The sequence below is a fragment of the Metarhizium acridum genome (assembly GCF_019434415.1).
Source record: "Metarhizium acridum strain ARSEF 324 chromosome Unknown scaffold_356, whole genome shotgun sequence".
In the NCBI taxonomy this organism is placed as follows: domain Eukaryota; kingdom Fungi; phylum Ascomycota; class Sordariomycetes; order Hypocreales; family Clavicipitaceae; genus Metarhizium; species Metarhizium acridum.
In genome coordinates, this window is record NW_027094030.1 from 801,454 (window position 1) to 819,236 (window position 17,783).

Here is a 17,783-nt window from a genome sequence, read left to right on the forward strand (position 1 = left end):
GGTCATCACCAGCAGGCCATCTTCGCTGGCTTTTTCGATGGGAGAGAAGGGTATCGAGAAGCGTCAGTGTCTGTAGAGTCGGCGAACGATTCGAAGTCATTCGGCAGCAAACCGTAGACTCGTGGATTGCTAGTCGACTTGGTGCAAAGATTCGTGTCGTGATGATCATAGCTGAACGGGGGGGCGGGCAGCAGAGAAAGAACGAGTGGTGCATCAAGAACATGGAGCTGCGAGTCTGCGACAGGAAGCGGAGCCTGTTGAGCCCAACAACGTTGTGACCAACGCGACCAAAGCAATGACGACCTGCGACAGCAAGAGAGAGAAGTGGGAATCGACAAGGTCAATGGAGCGATGGAGCGACGGGGAGGTCGAGATGAGGAGGGGAATGAAGGAAGTTGGGTTTGGTGGTGGTCTTATAGATTTCTCTAAAGCAGCGGGAGGTTGAAAGTGGGTCTAGGCCTGTGGGGGCGGGCGCCTTGCCCATGCAGGCAGGCGGTCGAAAACGGCAGCCAATTTGCAGGCAACGACTTTACACCTCTATCGAATTATACAATTGCTTAGTAAAAAACAGCCACTAGGTAATATTTAGTAAACAATAACCTTTTTTTACTCACCATGTATAGCTAAGTAAAATAAGAAGGCTATACTTTGCTTTACTTCGTTACTAGACACATTAAAATCAACAAATAACCCGACTCCCTTGAAATTTTCAGTTGCGCGGAAGTTGCTTCTAAGTTTTACAGTACGAAAAAAGCATAAGTAATTACTGATTCATCTGAGGTCTAATAACTATATATAATGTATCGGGTATTTCCTTTATAATCCATAGTTGTATCACGTGTATTAGGATGCAGATGTAGCCCCGTTCTCTTACCTATTCGGATATACCCACAGGCTTACACCTTGGAGTCTTGGCTCTCGGCAAACTTGCTCCATTTTCGGATGGTTGGGCCGGAGCGATAGAAGACGTATGTGACCGGAACCAAAGCGGCGCTGATGCAGCCGAGGATTGTAAGCGTCCACTGGACGCCCATGTTGTCACACGGATTAGGTCAAACAAGAATTAGAAGCCCTTTGTTCCACAAGAAGATCACGAGAACTATGGGGCACACTAGGCACGGGCCGTTCCTTTCATGTATATAAGATGGTCCCCCCTCGCCTCATGGCTTGGGGAAACCAAGGACCTTTGACATCCTACAAGATTATCATTGAATTGAGCCCTTTTACTTCAAGCCCTCTAATGAGCCCTTGTCACACATGTTCCGATAGAATGGAATGCCAACGACTGTTATTGCACAGGCCGCGGCGTAGCGAGAAACGGTCATGAATGCCAATGCTGAGGCGGCATAGATATGATAGCAGTCGATAACGTACATGTAGGAGCTAATAAGATGCAAATCGTACCAAGCAAAAGACAACCGGGGCGATAATTGGGGACCAGACAGAAATGTAGGACTTTTACAGCTGCTTATCAGCACTGAGAATACCCGTCGTCTCGACCGCAATAGCAGAACTTACAAAGTCAGTTCAGGCTATCCAGACCAAGCTGATGGGTATCAAAGGGGCCCCCAGCATGGCGTACCACAAAACGCTCTTCGGGCTGACTATGGAACCCGTCGGTAGAGCGTCCCTCGACGTCCTCGCGCAATAGCTTCTTTGTCCAGATATAAGCTGGCGGGACGAGGAACGCGGCGGAAACAACATCGATAACTATGGCGACCCAGACGATGTTAGTCAGACCCTGGGACAGGCCGTGAACGTCCGTGTAAATGTAGGTATAGCCATCCAAGAATGTGAATAGCACGATAAATACCACAGTCATGTGTAAGGAAACTAGCAAGACAATCGGCTCATGTATTGTGATGAGAAATTAGTTTCTCATGGCCCTTCCAAAGCGGTGAACAAGAGAGATGTGGTCCGTATCCATCTCGCAACAAAATCGCCGATCGCCAATAACGGGTCTGAGATGCTTGGCTCTCCAACTCAAGCGCAATGGCGAATAGGTCTCGGGCTGAAAAAATATGATCAAGACTAAGACGGCACCGGACATGATTGTGACAACCCAGCCCGCCCACCGCCAAGAAAGTACATCTGTTTTGCCGATATAGGATGCGATCAAAGGACCCGTTGCAGGACCGCAGAAAGAAATGATTGCATAGACGGGAAAGTACATTGTCTTTTCCAACGGGTTCCACAGGTCAGCTATGGTACCGCCTGCACAAGTCAGGGGCGGGCAACCAAATACACCAGACAGGAAGCGGAAGGCGAGCTGTGCGCCAAAGTTTGGTGCCAAGGCGGAGGCCATGACGAAGATGATGAAGAGCGTCGACGAGCTCACGTAGACCAGATTCCGGCAAAGAACTTCGGAGGGAGGGCCGCTAACGAGGGAACCGGCGGCGAACCCAAGTAAATAGATTCCTGTTAATGTTAGAGCACTGCCCTTCGGAGAGTGTATTAAAAAGTATTGTCGTCTGTGATTGGACAACGTACCGGTTACGAGCGATGCGGCGACCTCAGAGACACCGAAGGCTTCAGCGTTTTGGGGTGCAACTCCAGAATAGACGGAAGACGCCGCGCCGACAACGCAGCCCAATGCCGATACGAGAAGGGTCGCAGTCAGACTTCTAGCCACGGAAAAGTTTCACGGATTCTCAACGTCTTTGTCCCCGGCCCATGTAGCAATAAAGAGAAGAGAGAATCCGACATCTCTGTCGCCTGAGCTCTGTACGTTGATACCAGGAATTGACCCCTAAAAGTTAGTTCTGACGCCTAGAGATTCGTTCGGCAGGGTACATGTATGAGACGGCGTAGCTATGGAAGGCGCCCCGGCAGCATTGACGTCACTAACTTGTTCAGTTCATGACGCTCTAAGAACAAATTGGCGTCCAATGAGAAGAGCTTACCGTCCACTCTGCCTCCTGGTGTTTTGCCTGGCCCGGTGCCGGCGGGAACGGCGGAGGTGTAGGTGGGGCGGGGCGGGGCGGGGCGGGGCGGTGTTCGCGGGTCACACAACGCCGCTTTCTCCGCGCATCCGAGGACGCCTCGTCCGTCACACCACACATGATACATCACTTCCAGCACCTACTGCCAGCCTGTCACCGCGCCGATGCCGAGGCAGCAGAGACAGAAGCGCATTCCTGTCTCCTGTGAGGCATGCGGGGGGCGAAAGATTCGCTGCACGCGAGACGGGCCGCCCTGCGGGACATGCATCCACAGGCGTGTTCCTCCGGCGCATTGTGTTTATAGCGTTGGCTCAGGTCATTCACCGCTCCAATCTGCATCAACCCATGCTGCGCCTCTACTGGAAAGTAGTCATGCCGTTGACGATAATTCCCTGGCATCTAGGGTCGAGGCACTGGAAAGGATCGTCCGCCCTCAGCCGACGCCTGGGTCGGCTGCCAGCAGTGAGCACGACGTCCCTCTCGACAGCGGGTGCAGACATCGCACCGGGGGCTTCCAGCTTCACGCAGACCTGCACAGTGCTAATTTGGCCTCGAATCAGATATTCCCCATTATCCGCGCGCCTAGGTTCTCCAAGAGGTACCATCGACTCACTTCCGATGCCGAAGGTGCTCCGGTGGAATGGCTAGCTCTTCTCTTTGCGACACTGGCAACGGCTGTTTTGGCCGTCGACATGGACGACCCTTTACTGCGTTCGCTAAGGTATTGCTCGGCTGCAATAAAGTGTGTGGACATGGATCACTATCTATGGCGTCATAACTTGACCACTCTTCAAACTCTTCTTTTGATAAATTATGGAATCCATCACAGTCGAGGGCAGACTTGGACACTGCTCGGGCTTACATACCACCTGGCACTCTCGGTTGGCTGTCACGTAGACCCAGCTGCCTTTTCCCTTGACACAGTCTCTTGTGAGGAACGCCGAAGGTCCTGGCTCGGCTTGATGATGCTTCTCTGTAACTAAAACATGTCCATGGCAGGCTTTGACATCCCCAACACGGCCAAGTCCTTCTCTATCCAGTTGCCGGCAGAAGCGTTGGACGAACGTCTCTTCCAACTATCTTTAGGAATTTGCAATCTATCTCCGGCAAAACAGCAGCTGGACCCTACGCTGCTGCGAAAACTCGACATTGCCCTTCGCCTCGAGCAAGACAGGCTGATGCAAATCCGCGAGAATGCGTCTGACACATTAGCCGTATTCAGAAACCCGCTGCTCAGTTTCTCCAACCACTTGATCATTCTCCTCCACTGCAGGATGTTGAGATCTCCTTCCTCTAGTGTTTCTGACGACGCCTGGTCGAAACAGTGTTGCTGTAACAGTGCACAACAAGTTCTCGCCTTGTATTCCGACTTCACACATTTGCCTACATTCAAGCCTCACAGGTGGTACATCCGCGGCCGGGGAGCATTTCACGCCTTCCACGCGGCTGTAGTATTGATCCTGTTGCTATCTCCAGACCGACGCAACTCACCGAGTGCAGAGATTACGCAGCCACTTGACAATTTTTGAAATGTTTGGAGCGGTTTGGGACTCAAAGTCAAATTTGCGCTCGATCCGCAAGTATTCTAAGCCACCTGCTGTAAGTTCTGCCCTGTGATTTATGGTACTCAAATTCTCCAGGCATTCAGCTCACTCGGCGCAGAACAAGGGTCGCAAGCTCGGCCTCGCTATCGCATTCGCAAGATGCCAATGTCGAAGCCAGCATGCAGGCGTCAAGCGCAGGGCCTGCGCCAATGGATGATGCGAGCTCAAGCGCGCGAATTCGCCGACAGGCCGAGAATCACAACAGAGGAGGGTCATTTGGCATGGACGGAATTGATGTCAGCAGCCTGTTGGACATTTTGCGCCTGACCAGTGGCATGATTCTGATTGGCAACAATGAGACATGTTTATGCCGTGGTCTGACACAGCGTAGCTAGTAACGTAGCTAAGAACACTCAAACGACTGCTATAAAAAATAATTATGAATTAAAAGTATTTTCTCAAAAATACACGCTAGAAAGATGAACCACTTTACTAATACGTTGCTAATCTATCCTCCGGAGAGTATTATAAAGGCACTTCCTACTGCGTACCCCGAGCTTTGGATCCTTCGTCCTCGCAACAGACTGTTAAAGCCCACTGGCAAACTAACAGTGGAAAGTAGAATATTCACTGTCTTCACTTTTTTTTTCGCAAGGGGATCTATACGGTAGGCCTATTTATTACGAAAGTGGTGTAGGCTCGTAGCATCCAATGTACATGATGGCTAGCATGTCTAGTACGCTGTGGACGAATTCTGAATTTCTTCAAAGATGAAACTAAAAGCCAACAGTAATCTTGTATCCACCAGTGACCTTGGTGGTCGAAAAGTTGACCTTGCCCACACAGTCCCCGTACTCGTATGGCTTTCCAATGCTTCCGGTCCCCGCACCGGCAGTCCTGGAAGTAGGGTTAAACATGGTGACGGACGTCTTGGGAAGGTCAGAGCACTTGTGGCTGCCCGAGTTCCAGGGGTAGTACTCCACGAAGCCAACCTGGCTGCTTCTGATACCCTTCGCACTCGTAGGCAATGTCCAGCTCCCGATGTGGACGGACTTGCCCGTGGCGGTGTTGACGGCTGTTCCTTTCCACTTCGTTCCACCCGCATTCTCCACGACAATGTTGTACGTCACGCCGTAGTCGCCTTCAAAGTCTACGGCACAGCTGACGCCGGGGCCGCCATCGGCGCCGGCGTGGCAGTTGGGGTCCGAGGTCGTGGCGCCTTTTTGAAACGAGGAGAAGACGCCGTGGACAATGCTCTTGCCATTCTTGTTGGGTCGGTTCTGGATGCCGCAGTATCCCACGGAGTCGACGCCATAAAAATTAAACTGTTGGGCAAAGTAGTAGCCGGAAGTGTGAGAAGCACCAGCCATGTTGAACGGGAACGTGACGTCTTTTAGGCCTCCTGCAGGCTGTCCGGTGAAGGACCAGCTGTTGCCGACGAGAGCTGAGCCAAGCTCGGGGGCGAGGACTGCCAGTGCGGTCAAGGAGTACTTCATTATTGCTTCTTGGTGAAAGTTGGCAAGTGCAAATTATGGGATTAAGTTGTATGAGTTGCTGATTGAGTCGGAATATCGGGACCAAGCGAGTCCGGGAGCTCGCTCTTTATACATTTTGTCAAATCTAGCTTAGTGAGATTTTGGTGTTGAAATTCCTCAGCCGGCCGTCCGGCTGCATGTAAGACATGATCGGCAATTGATTGCGCGGGCCCCGACTCATTCGCTCCGGGTTGATTGGCAGCGGCCTGGAACACATTATCTCAGTTGTTTCTTTTTTCAATGTTCCCCTCTGAACAAGGCATTATGTTGCCTCATGGTGGATTTGCAAGTGTCGTCAGGAGCAAGAGGCTCTGCCCTGTTTTCTTGATGATTGCACACTTGGTACAGCTACACATGGAGGAGGTGAATTCATGGCCAGGAAGAGTGCAGTCCGGAGGGGAAAAGTTCATCATGGAATATAGTAGGCAATCCAACGACGTTAGAGAATCCGTCGATCCCTTTATTTCGAGTGTACCATTGTCACACAAACAAAGGGCCTTGACGTACATGATGTGCACCATCCCCTCATGTACAGCGTGGCAGCCATGTTCGGATCGGCGGCTTAGTCGTTCCCTAAGCCTTGGCGGGAAAAGAGCCAATTGTGAGGTCATTGGTGACGCATTGATCCGTTTTTGGGATGCAATAATGCCACCACAACGCTAGGTTGGATTGTCGGCGTTTAGAATGAGTCGAGCGATCTATTCCGCTAGCATGAAAGGGGATAAAGGTGCAACCCTGGTTGACGAATTCGCAAAACCATTAGTAATAACTTTTCTCGAGCTGCAAACCAGCAGACACGTCGGTCGACGGTCTATTCTACAGTAAGCCCCAACGGTGGCTGCTTGATGTCTTATCACAGCTGACGACATTTTTCACTAGAGGTCACAGGTGGTTACTTTGACTAATAGTACGGAGTACTCCGTACTCATAACTTAAATACATATCAGCGCCATTGAAGAAAAGCGACGTCTCGGTCTTAAAGTGGAGATTCGTTTCCTGATTCGTTTCCATTGCAGTTAGAGAAGCTCATCGTCAAAGTACATTCACACGACACCTAATTGTTTCGTTGCACTCTCCCAAATCTGAATGGCAGCCCCCAGCTTTGAGCCCCGAATACTGTCCAATGGTTTTAATAAGATTACTGAAGAGATGACAGCAAAAGCTGGCCTATTGGGCCGCGCATCATGCAGTTCCATCACACACGGGCTGTTGAGACTCTGTGGCTGAGCTGAAAGGCTCTGACACGACTGCGTTCGCTTCTGGCTTCACGCGTAATTTCAGCAGTGTCCGCAGGTTTCAGACGATTAGACAATCAACACTCGACACTTTCCATTGACGCTGGGTAGATTACGTGGGCATCATACCATCAAATATGACTGTCACGCTGAAGATAAACCTGCAAAGACGACTAAGCTTTTGTGAACCGGTTGGTCTCACGTAGACTTTTATGCCGCCCGTTTCGCCCATGCAGCCGAAAGCGTAGGAAATACAACCCTGAAATGTGATGTGCTCAGAGTAATGACAATGCATAACCACACAAGCTCACTGACCCGCCACGGGCGGCGAGCCGTGTAGTAGACCGCGTGATGACGTGGTAAAGAGCCCTGACATTACGGAGTAGTGTAACCAGATACTCCGTAAATAGGGGTTGATTGCCGCACCGTACTCCGCAAAGTGTCTTAGCTACACCATGTTTTTTTACGACAACAAGGAACTTGCCTCCTCGCCCGCCCTCGACAGGAGGCGGGAGTCAAAGCAGGGCTGCCAAAAGCGCAGAGCCAACGGACATGCTGTGTCAACGTAACTCGGCGAGTATTTATTCCCTACAAGTGACAACGATATCTTCTCTGGCACATGCTGTCCTGCAGCGACTTGGTTCAGTTCTCACGCGCACCAGATATTTGTCCAAGAGATCACCATGCGTGTAGTAGAGAACACCGGACACAAAGGCAGAGTGCCCGATGTTGTCTGCTAACCTCCTCGCCAACATGGTGAAGTGCGGCTCTGATGATTAGAATGGACACATGAATTTGGGCATTGAATATCAGGCAGCCGACAGGTCATTCCTTATGATCTACGTACTCTGTAGCTATATGTTTTCTCCATGCGACGTGACGGCTTTGAAGCGATGCCGCTTTGCCCTCTCCACCTCTCATGTGCTGCTGCCATGTGCAACTGTCGACAGGCTGGGGAGTATTCACCTCTAATCCCCGCAACGAGCGACAATGGCGTAATATTGAAGAAGAAATAGTATGCTCTTAATCCCTCATGTAACTAATACCTCCTGTTTGGGTGTATAAGCTCCGGCTTTCTCACAGTCGGCTAGTACTTTACGGTTTGGAGGGTGCGGTGCGGCTCAGGAAGTTGTTCGTCAAGGCATGGAATACGATATTCCCTTGAAGCCAAAGCCGAGAAAAAAAAAAAAAAAAGCTATGTAGAAGGACCTTTTCCCAGAATAAAGTCGGCACTATTGGTTTAAGATACAGAAGGCTCTTCATCTTGAAGGCAGGTGATTCAACTTCTACTAGCACAGTCGCGCTTGTCACAAATATACACTTGGCGCGGAGTACTTGGTGATTACACAATAGGGAATAGATGGCATTTTGGCCTAGGCCTCCATGTGGAAGCACAATTCAACTGGTCAATGATGTTCCTCCTAACTGCTCTGCTCAGCCCCCAGGTTTTCGCCAAGGCACTATCAGCATGCGGTTACGGGTCCAATAGGTCACCCTCATCAGCCTCCAGAAAAACTTTGACCCTGACCCAGTTGGGACGTAATTGTTGGTGACGTTGTGACAAGGGCTTTTTATAAAGGGCTTGGAGCAATATTCAATACCCAATAATTCGCTTCAATATCAAAGGTTCTTGGTTCTTTCAAGGCCTCTGGGAGCAGATGCCCCTTATAAATACAAAGCAGCGGCGAGCAAGCGAGCCTGGAGGCCCAAGTCCCCGGCTAGGTCTCGAGCCCTTGTGTAACTATCGTCAGGTTCAAGGGTCGGCCCGTGCCTTCCATACATCGTGACCTCCGTGTAACAGACGTGGAGCTAGCAGGCGGAAAGTCACAAAGAAAGACGACCAACCTTCTGCCTGCCGTGCTGCGACTTTTGTCCCATCTCAGGAACACGATGCAACACCTGAAATTGACCCAAAAAACGCCTACTTTTTACATCTTGCTATTCAATTATTCTTCTTTCTTGACCACATAGTTCTTCATAAGCTACAGACTGGAACATGATGCCTGTTCTCTTTAGGAAGTCTCACAATTCGGAGACATCGACACCAAGTCAGACAGTTTCCGCTAATGCTGCAGGATCCGTAACATTGCCATCATTGTCGACGGTGCCACAACAAGATTCTGTATTAAAACACGTTATAAGTGTGACAAGGGCTTGATATCAAGGGCTTGGAGTGAAATGACTCTATAATAAGACTAAGAATATCTTTGTAGAGTTTGATCCCTTATACATTCTTCTAGTATCTTACTCTACTAACCAGTATAAATCAATCTAGCATCTTATTTATATGTAGGTACGCGGCTATTTTAAGGGTATATAGAGACTAAATAATACCTCTTCGTATCCTTAAAATCTACCACCAAAGAAAATACTTAATACTAAAATATTAATTTTTAGATATAATTAACGTATTATAACTTAGAATATAGTATAAAAATTTAATAAGTAATAAATAATGCGCTTAAGCAGGTGTACCCAAAAGCAACGGCGTAATGTACCTGAATTAACGTCTAGTTACCAAATAAACATCCCGCGGAAAACACGGGCACACGAAAGCCAGGGTTAGGGTCGGCGTAAAACATCCCGGTGTCAGGCTCGAGGAGTTGACAGAGGAGAATGTCTCGGCACATAAGCGCACATCCTCTGCCGATAGCGAGCTCGGAGAACAATTGACAACATGGAATTATTAATAGCCCTGCCTGCTCTGCTGGCAAGAGGGAGGCGGGCGTAGACGAGTTCGCAATGTTGACGCCTCCTCCCCCGCATCATCTTTCCTACACCACCTTGCGCACATCTTCACCATGAGTCTCCTCGGGAAAACATTCATCGTGACGGGGGGCGCTTCCGGGATTGGCAAAAGCACAGTCAGGAAGCTGCTGGAGCTCTCGGCGCAGGTGCACGTCGTCGACATTGCAAGCGACATCCCGGCACACGGAGGGCTCGCCGGGCAGCAGAGGAACCACGCAAACGTCGACGTCGCCTCGCGGGAACACGTCCGGGGCGTGTTTGACAAGGTCGCGGCGCAAAAGGACGTGCAGCTCGGCGGGCTGGTGCACTGCGCCGGCATCATGCGTCCGACCGAGGCCTCGGAGGCGGGCGACGAGTACCTGCGCCATCTCTGGGACGTCAATGTGCTTGGGACGTGGAATGTCAACACCGAGATGTACCGGCTTGTCAAGGCGTCGCGAGAGTCCGGTGCGGGCGCTGGCGTCGACGCCCTTGCCAGCATCGTCAACATAGGCTCCATGGCGTCCGTCAGGGGCATTGCCGACGCGCCGGGGTATGTCGCTACGAAGCACGCGGTTCTTGGGCTCACCCGCTCCTTTGCTCAGTCTTGGGCGTCGGCCGGGCTCAGGGTCAATTGTGTCGCGCCGGGTGCTGTCAACACCCCCATGATTCAGGGCATGGTGCTCGAGGATGTTGCGCCGGCATACAGGGGAGCACTGAGGTCGCTGGTGGAGCCGGATGAGATCGCGGACACAATCAAGTTTCTCTTGGGCAAGGGCTCGTCGGCCATAACAGGGCAAGTGGTCGAGGTGAATGGCGGCTGGCCTTAGGTAAAGCTGAGCTACGTTGTTGCATGGGTTGAGTGAGTTGCGATGTGGCCTGTCCAGCCTTGCTCATCATGGATTGTGGGAATTACAAGTCCGCTGTATTTTTATCTCAAAAGTTATATATAGTGTATGCAGTTCTAGTCATCTACCAAGCCGTGCGATGAGCAAAAGACAAGCGGTGCCGGCTCAGGGGCGCGATTCGTCATCGTACCGCGCATAGTAGTAATTGTTCGCCAGCGAGGCGTTGCCTGCGTTAGAAAGGCTCTGAAACGGAATCCTCTCGAAGCTCCCACGCGCCACCGAGTTGCGAATGCCAGCATCTCTCTGAGACAAGTTGAGTATAATGACGCCTATAAAGGTGACCAGCAAGCCGAGCAGTAGAGACAAGTTTGTTACGACATTCTTGATGCTCAAGCCGCCGTACAGGATAAGAGAAGCCGATAGTGTAGCCGTCGTAAACGTCACATAGTACAAGGGGTTGACTCTGAAATAAATTTTTAGTTTCTCACGTCAGTGCTTTACAAGAGAAATGGGTGGAGGGCGGTACATACATGTTAGCCGGGAAGGATGCCAGCGCCTTGTTGAAGTAGTTCATCTGGACGACAATACACCCCGCCGAGAGAAGCAGGAAGGCATACGTAGACGGGTGGGTGAACTGGTTATTGCCGGAAAAAGTGAGCTTCAAAGCCATGCCCAGCGCCTTGATGCCCATGATGGAGATTGAGCCCACGAGCGAGCATACGGAGAGGTAGACCAAGGCGTGCTTCTTGCCGTACACGGGCGCAACTTTGTATATCAAAAAGACAACGGCTCCAAGTACGGCAAACGCATATAGCAAGAAGCCTGGGAGGGAAAAAAAGGCCGCATTAGCCAAAGCAAACAAGTAGGCATGTCTGAGCGGCGACATACCAGGCTGCAAAGCATAGTCGAGAATCTGATCTATCGTCTCAACCGGCTGTTCAGGAGGGGCGTGAATGATGACCAGCACGGCGCCAAGGAGGCAGACGGCAATGCCGGATCGACCAACCGGTCCAAGCTGTTCATTCAGCAGAAACGAGCCCATGACAGCGCCGAAGATGACGCTCAGGGCTCCCAGCGGCGTTACAAGAATAGCGGGCGCAAAGGCATATGCGGCAAAGTTGCAGATCTCGCCGAGGACCACTAAACAAATACACAATCGGTGAGATTGGGTCAAACCTAGGGTCTGCGGGTGTGATACGAACAGGAGCAGATGCCCAGCCACCACAGCGGGTTTTTCAGGTACTCAAAGCCGTCGCCATTGAATCCCTGGTTTTTGCGTGCATCAATCAAGCCCTGATTGTCAAGGTCAGCTGAATTTCTTGTCATGACTCTGCTTGGGTCACAGGACGCAGACAAAAACCTTTCTCGTGATGACGAAGCTTGTCCCTATAAGTAACTGATCAGTGAGATTTTCGCATAGGCAGGGTCAGTGTTGGCATGTACCAATGGCAGCAGCCGAAAAGGTCGCCAGGATCAGGCAGATATAGCTTCACAAACGCATCATCAGTTGGGAACAGAGCTGAGCGGAGAGGGCGAAGCGTACACATCCTTATTCATAGTCGCAGCAACGGCGATTCCTGCTCGTCAAAGACAGGCGAGCCACATGAAACGATTAATCCGGCGCCTAGCTGAGCATGACAAGGACGCAGACAAATCGGGGCCTTTTCTGAGCTCAACACCTTGTGCGGACCGACGTTGAAAACGGCTGCCACGCGTCCTTGGTGGTGAAAATCGGTTTTGAGAGAGGCTGCATCTTCCCCTGTGTGAACTCGACCGTTTTGGCGGACGGCAGGCGTATTTCGCTAATGTCTTGGTAATTTCGGGTAGCTGTGAAAATGTGCTGCAGGATCCGTTTCCAAAAAAGGGGGGGGGAATTGGGCGGGCAAATAAGCGCATGGCTACCCGGGACTCGGAGCTTTGCTGGGGGCTCGGGTATATGTCATAAATCCAGAACATCTGCATCAGCATTGTGGCGACTAGCAACATTGTTATAGACCATATCGGCTTGCAGCCGGGTCTCGCTCCATTGGCAGCCAACGATAATACAACGAGACGCAGCTTCAGGTCCAAGTTCAGGCAGTGGGAATACTCAACCACCAGAGAGAACCTGGTCAATTGCGCTGGCCAGCGAGGCGTTTTGTGGCTTCAGTCCTGGGTGCAGCATGGTGCTGTTTTCATCATTCACCACTCACCAATACTTGCAATAATATTGCGACGCCACGAATAACATAGACCCTGAATACCGAGCAGACAACCCACGAAATTCCCAACGATCCACCCGTGTCTCGGCTCAGCCTCACGTCCACGCCAAGACGCCATGACAAAGTGCCGGTCCACGTCACGACCCCATATCTTCCTTCGCCTTGGCTTCCCAAGAAAAAAAAATAAAGAGAAAATTCTCCCAACGGCTATCAGTCTCTTCATCTACATCCCCAAAAGTTGAATTTCAGAAAAATTCAATCAAAGAACAACCGACCTCGTGTCGCGTTGCGCACCATTCGCCTCCACGTCGAGCGGCAGCCGGTTTCACCTAGGCAGGCCAAGCCATGGCCTTCAAAGCCGTCTTCTCGTTTGGCACCGAGCCCTTCGATCCTACGAACCGCTTCGAAACATCGTGGCTGCTGCCGCCCTGGATGCTTCTCGCCTGCCGGGCCCTGATTGTTCGTCCTCCCTCTCCCCCGCGCTCTGCCACAACACTAACCCCCAGCCAGAGCATCTACATCTTCACGACGCTCTTCTTCATCATAGGCTACACGTGCGCCAACGCCTCGCTGGGCGGCTGTCTCACCGTGCGCCGGTCCTTCTCCTACTTCACCGTCATCACCTACTGGGGTCTGGGCTTTTACTTTGCCGCGGCGTCCGTCCACACGCTCACGTACCTGGCGCGCCGGCGGCCGCTGCTCGCCTCGTTCCCGCGGCCCCTGCAGGCCCTCCACTCGCTCTTCTACACGTCCATTGTCACGCTTCCCTTCCTCGTCACAGTCGTCTACTGGGCCGTGCTGTACAAGGCGCCCTGGTTCGAGCTGGCCTTTGATGGGTGGCACAATGTGTCGCAGCACGCCCTCAACTCGCTGTTCGCGCTGTTCGAGGTCCTTGTTGCGAGGACCGAGACCATGCCGTGGGTTCATTTGCTGTGGCTGATTGTCATATTGCTGGGCTATCTGGCGGTTGCGTTTATCACGCTCGCCACCCAGGGCTGGTACACGTATAGCTTTTTGGATCATGACAAGGTTGGCGGGCGGGGCTATGTCGCTGCGTATGTGTTTGGCATTGCCCTGGGCATTGTCGTCATCTTTGCCGTGGTGTGGGCTGTCATTTGGCTGAGGAAGTGGGTGACGGAGGGTAAGATGGGTTGGACGGGCAAGTTTGTTGTCGAGAGGAGGGTGGATGTGGAAATGAGTCACGTCAAAGGGGGCGAGTGACGGCCCAGGATATGTCAGAGTATACCACAGATTTGATTGTGAGTTCCGCGTGCCATGTGGTGATGCAGGGTGAAAAAAAAGAAGAAGCCTGTTTAAGAGGCTGCCATTATATGTCGACGAATACGTGAGCGAGGAATTTCCCAAGGGACCGTTTTCACATTGGTTGACAGTGTCATCATAAATACTTGTATTTTTTCTTTTTTATGATACAGCCACATAGTTCCATCTCTCAGCACTTCAACGTCGCTCCCTTGCGCTTCTCCGATTCGCGAATCTCAAACATGACCTGGATGCCCACAAATAAGCAGGCACAAGCCACCGTCAGAAAGATGACGCCTACCATACTGTCAATAAGCAATTCCAAACAAAGCGTCTCGGAAGAACGCAAGGCAACTTACCCGACCATTCATGCAATATGCCCGCCACAATGCTCTGCAACCCATCCAAGCCTACCGCGAAACCAACCAGATTGGCCGCCATCATCATGAGCACGTTCGCAACCGCACCGACACAACACAGCATGCGATACTCGGTAGGACGACTCTCCCACTTCCTCTTTGGAAACAAAAACGCCGCTGTCCATTCGGGCACCATGAACAAAACAATCAGCCAGCCCCAGATGAGGAGGCGAAGCTGAATGTCATGCCACAGCGCCACAAAGGTGAACACACACAAGTACGTAACTGTTGACTGGGCCGCAGCGGCCCAGTTGCGGAAGGATGCACCCCCAAGAGGCACGTACAAGTATCGAATGAGCCATCGGTTGTATGACCGGTGCCATGCGCGCCAAAAGAGTTGCGTGCTATAGTTGTTGCTCACGCAACGAACCATGTTCTCCGGCGGGTCAATGCCATCTATCAACGCCCACAGGCGGAACAGTCGCCATGGCAGAAGGAGCTTCAACCAGATAATGTGGAGGTTGAAGAACGAAAGCAAGCTGAGTTGAGCGGCGGAATAGTCCCCCCAAACGGGGTTGGCCAGGCTGATTGCGCCGACGTAGTCAAAGTGCAAGATGAGCTCCATGGCAAGTAGAACCAGCAAGAACCGAACGCCATAGCGGATAGTACGCGGTTTCTCGATACTAGCTGGCCTGAACTTGAGCTGGGAGATGTAATCGTTGAAGGTGAGAATAGGTCCCGCCAGATAGAGGGGTGCGTATATGGCGTATGCGATGTAATTGCGAAAGGAATAGTCGGCCGGCTCGGCGGATATCGTGATTCGATCTCGCTCAGACAGGTTGGCCGGGTCCAATTGTTTCTTCTTGTGTGCATTAGCGGCATTGCGGATGAGAAATAGTCGACAAGACGGGGTGGATGTGCACTTACCTCCAAGGAATTGGAAGCCTTCTTATCGATGCTCCAGTAATAATCCATGTTGTAGCTGATCAATCGCAGAATCGTGATGTTGAACAAAACCTCCCACCGTGGCATGATGCCTCCAAACCCATCCAACCACGCACCTGTCTGCATCAAGGGAGAATCCGTCAGTTGCCCGGTAGAAGCAGCTTTGACCGGTGGCGAGATGTGACTGGCTACGTTTCGTAGGTGGTAGCCCTCACAGAGCTCATTCGCAAACAGAGTGGAGATGTTAAACACCCAGGTGGCAATAGGCACATATCTGCGCGGAAGCTTCCGTCCAATCTGAAAGTTAATGTACAGAATAATGAGGACCTTGAATGCCGAAATGCCATGCAAGATAACCAAGAACAAAAGCGCAAACGTGAAGTCGAACAAGGCCCGCTGCTCCAGTCGTGACGAACCATTGAGACTCCCATTGCCGTTGGCGCCGGTGTATACTGATTCCCAACACTTTCGGAGCAGAGGATGAAATATTAGCAGCGCTGCCAGGTAGGGCAAGTTGCCTCGAAACGTGTGATACTGAGCATCAGAAATGTCGACTTTGCGGCCGGGAATCCAGCCATCGGAGAGAAATCGCTCGTACTTGTGATATCGCGGATCGGAGGCTATCCCAGCACCCAGTTAGCGCCTTGTGTCGACTCAAAAGAAAGGGGGGAAAGAGCAACAAACAAATCACATACGCCGTGAAACACTATACGCAACCCAAAACATGTACGGCACCGCCCACAAAAACACCAAATAATACAGATAAAACTCTGGCGTTTGCCATTTCGGTGGAGGTGCACGAGCTCGCGCTTTATCGGCAGCCTCTTTCACGGCATCGGGATCGCTGCGCGCCTCAATGACAGTCTGGTAGGGAACAGACGACGGGCTCATAAACCGAGTATCGAGGGTATCGATGTCGTACACCTTGCGGAAGAAAGAGACGACGCCCATGGTGGGCAGACGTCTGCGCCTTTTGTTCTGTAGGCGTGGCTCAAGGATGAAAGGGACGGCAGCAGGGTCAGCTCATTTTCGACAGACAATGTCCGCGCAAGAATTCAATTGATGGTTCAAACGGGGACCGTGGACGTGCAGCGTTGAGGATGCAAACGAGTGACTGGTTAAAGGGATTGGTAATGGCGGCGTTCCGGCTGAAAGGATGTGCGACGTGTCTCGTCAGCTATAGATGGCAAGCATGCAGAGATGGATGGTGGATGAAGGACGTGGCATTTGACGCCTCGTCGCGAGCGCGAACGTGGGGTCTCGGGATCTACAACCACTCAAGGGGCTGGGGCCGGAGATGTCAACTTCGGCCCTGACTGCACATGGTATTTGTGGGCTCCAGGGCTTGTGGAGTCTGGTTGAACCCGCATTGAACATTGAATTGACCGTTTAACCCCTGAGACCTCAGATGTTGAGGCTGGCAGTTTCCAGCGCTTAGTCAGCTTTCACTGTGTCGTGTCGCGAGGACTTGACTCTAATATACGCACTTTAAAACTACTTTATTCATCAGAAATGGCTAGATGGAAGTTTGGACCTCGTACATATCTCTTCAATACCGTAGAGTAGGAACTCATATTAGATGGGCTGCCTGACCGACCTACTCTTGGATCATGAACAGCTTCATCCAAGCTCCATTCCTTGCAACAAATTCACGTGCGTCCAACAGAAATGATCAGGTCTGCACAGAATCACAGAATGCAACGAAATTCGCTACTCCTCGGTCATATTCAGGAAAATGTACACCACGTGTTTGGTCAATTCCGGTGCAGCCTGGCGTGTGCCCCAGAACACCGTCCAACGCTTTGATGGCTGTCAGAGCTTTTCCCGTGCGCGTTAAAGCAATCATAACTCCAACTCGAATTACGTTTAGCACCATGGCCACGCACTGAAAACAATTTCCAGCTAAATGTAAGTTTGAGAAGCTGTGAACATGGTTTCAGGATCAAATACACCTGCCCACAAACATTCTTAACTTGATCTTATTCTCTGCTGTATAATATTTACAGTACATTCGATCCCGGCGGCCATGGCCAGAACGCCTTACTGCCATGCAGGCTCAAAGGAACATGCTTCACTAAGACAAACCCGGTGCACATGGATTACAAAAAAGACTGCAGCAAGGTGCTACCCATGCAGTTCGGTATAGCAACCAGATGTGCCTTGAACAAGGACACAACACTTGAAAAT

The 17,783-nt window shown here is 51.4% G+C and overlaps 7 protein-coding genes across 7 annotated transcripts; 3 read left to right on the plus strand and 4 right to left on the minus strand.

Annotated features, from left to right (window-relative positions):
- Positions 1–1,522: 1,522 nt before the first annotated feature.
- On the minus strand, positions 1,523–1,822 carry J3458_015601 (uncharacterized protein; the record flags this gene model as incomplete). Its single annotated transcript, XM_066120848.1, has 1 exon — positions 1,523–1,822. The coding sequence occupies one exon, from the start codon at positions 1,820–1,822 to the stop codon at positions 1,523–1,525; it is 300 nt and encodes a 99-aa protein (XP_065974176.1).
- Positions 1,823–3,928: 2,106 nt separating this feature from the next.
- On the plus strand, positions 3,929–4,471 carry J3458_015602 (uncharacterized protein; the record flags this gene model as incomplete). Its single annotated transcript, XM_066120849.1, has 1 exon — positions 3,929–4,471. The coding sequence occupies one exon, from the start codon at positions 3,929–3,931 to the stop codon at positions 4,469–4,471; it is 543 nt and encodes a 180-aa protein (XP_065974177.1).
- Positions 4,472–5,262: 791 nt separating this feature from the next.
- Positions 5,263–5,982, minus strand: J3458_015603 (uncharacterized protein; the record flags this gene model as incomplete). The annotated part of the gene is made up of 1 exon (XM_007817786.1): positions 5,263–5,982. One exon carries the CDS (start codon positions 5,980–5,982, stop codon positions 5,263–5,265), a length of 720 nt encoding a protein of 239 aa, XP_007815977.1.
- Positions 5,983–10,057: 4,075 nt separating this feature from the next.
- J3458_015604 (uncharacterized protein) lies at positions 10,058–10,813 on the plus strand (the record flags this gene model as incomplete). The annotated part of the gene is made up of 1 exon (XM_007817787.2): positions 10,058–10,813. One exon carries the CDS (start codon positions 10,058–10,060, stop codon positions 10,811–10,813), a length of 756 nt encoding a protein of 251 aa, XP_007815978.2.
- On the minus strand, positions 10,067–12,653 carry J3458_015605 (uncharacterized protein). Its single transcript, XM_066120850.1, has 7 exons — positions 12,375–12,653; positions 12,275–12,318; positions 12,192–12,217; positions 12,034–12,124; positions 11,720–11,971; positions 11,362–11,653; positions 10,067–11,294 (listed from the first exon to the last, which is right to left on the minus strand). The coding sequence occupies exons 1-7, from the start codon at positions 12,386–12,388 to the stop codon at positions 10,997–10,999; spliced, it is 1,017 nt and encodes a 338-aa protein (XP_065974178.1). The 5' UTR covers positions 12,389–12,653; the 3' UTR covers positions 10,067–10,996.
- A 174-nt stretch (positions 12,654–12,827) lies between these two features.
- J3458_015606 (uncharacterized protein) lies at positions 12,828–14,426 on the plus strand. The gene is made up of 2 exons (XM_066120851.1): positions 12,828–13,491; positions 13,543–14,426. Exons 1-2 carry the CDS (start codon positions 13,378–13,380, stop codon positions 14,251–14,253), a joined length of 825 nt encoding a protein of 274 aa, XP_065974179.1. The 5' UTR covers positions 12,828–13,377; the 3' UTR covers positions 14,254–14,426.
- A 56-nt stretch (positions 14,427–14,482) lies between these two features.
- Positions 14,483–16,547, minus strand: GUP1_1 (glycerol transporter; the record flags this gene model as incomplete). The annotated part of the gene is made up of 4 exons (XM_066120852.1): positions 14,483–14,589; positions 14,652–15,510; positions 15,579–16,216; positions 16,292–16,547. The coding sequence occupies 4 exons, from the start codon at positions 16,545–16,547 to the stop codon at positions 14,483–14,485; spliced, it is 1,860 nt and encodes a 619-aa protein (XP_065974180.1).
- Positions 16,548–17,783: the final 1,236 nt, after the last annotated feature.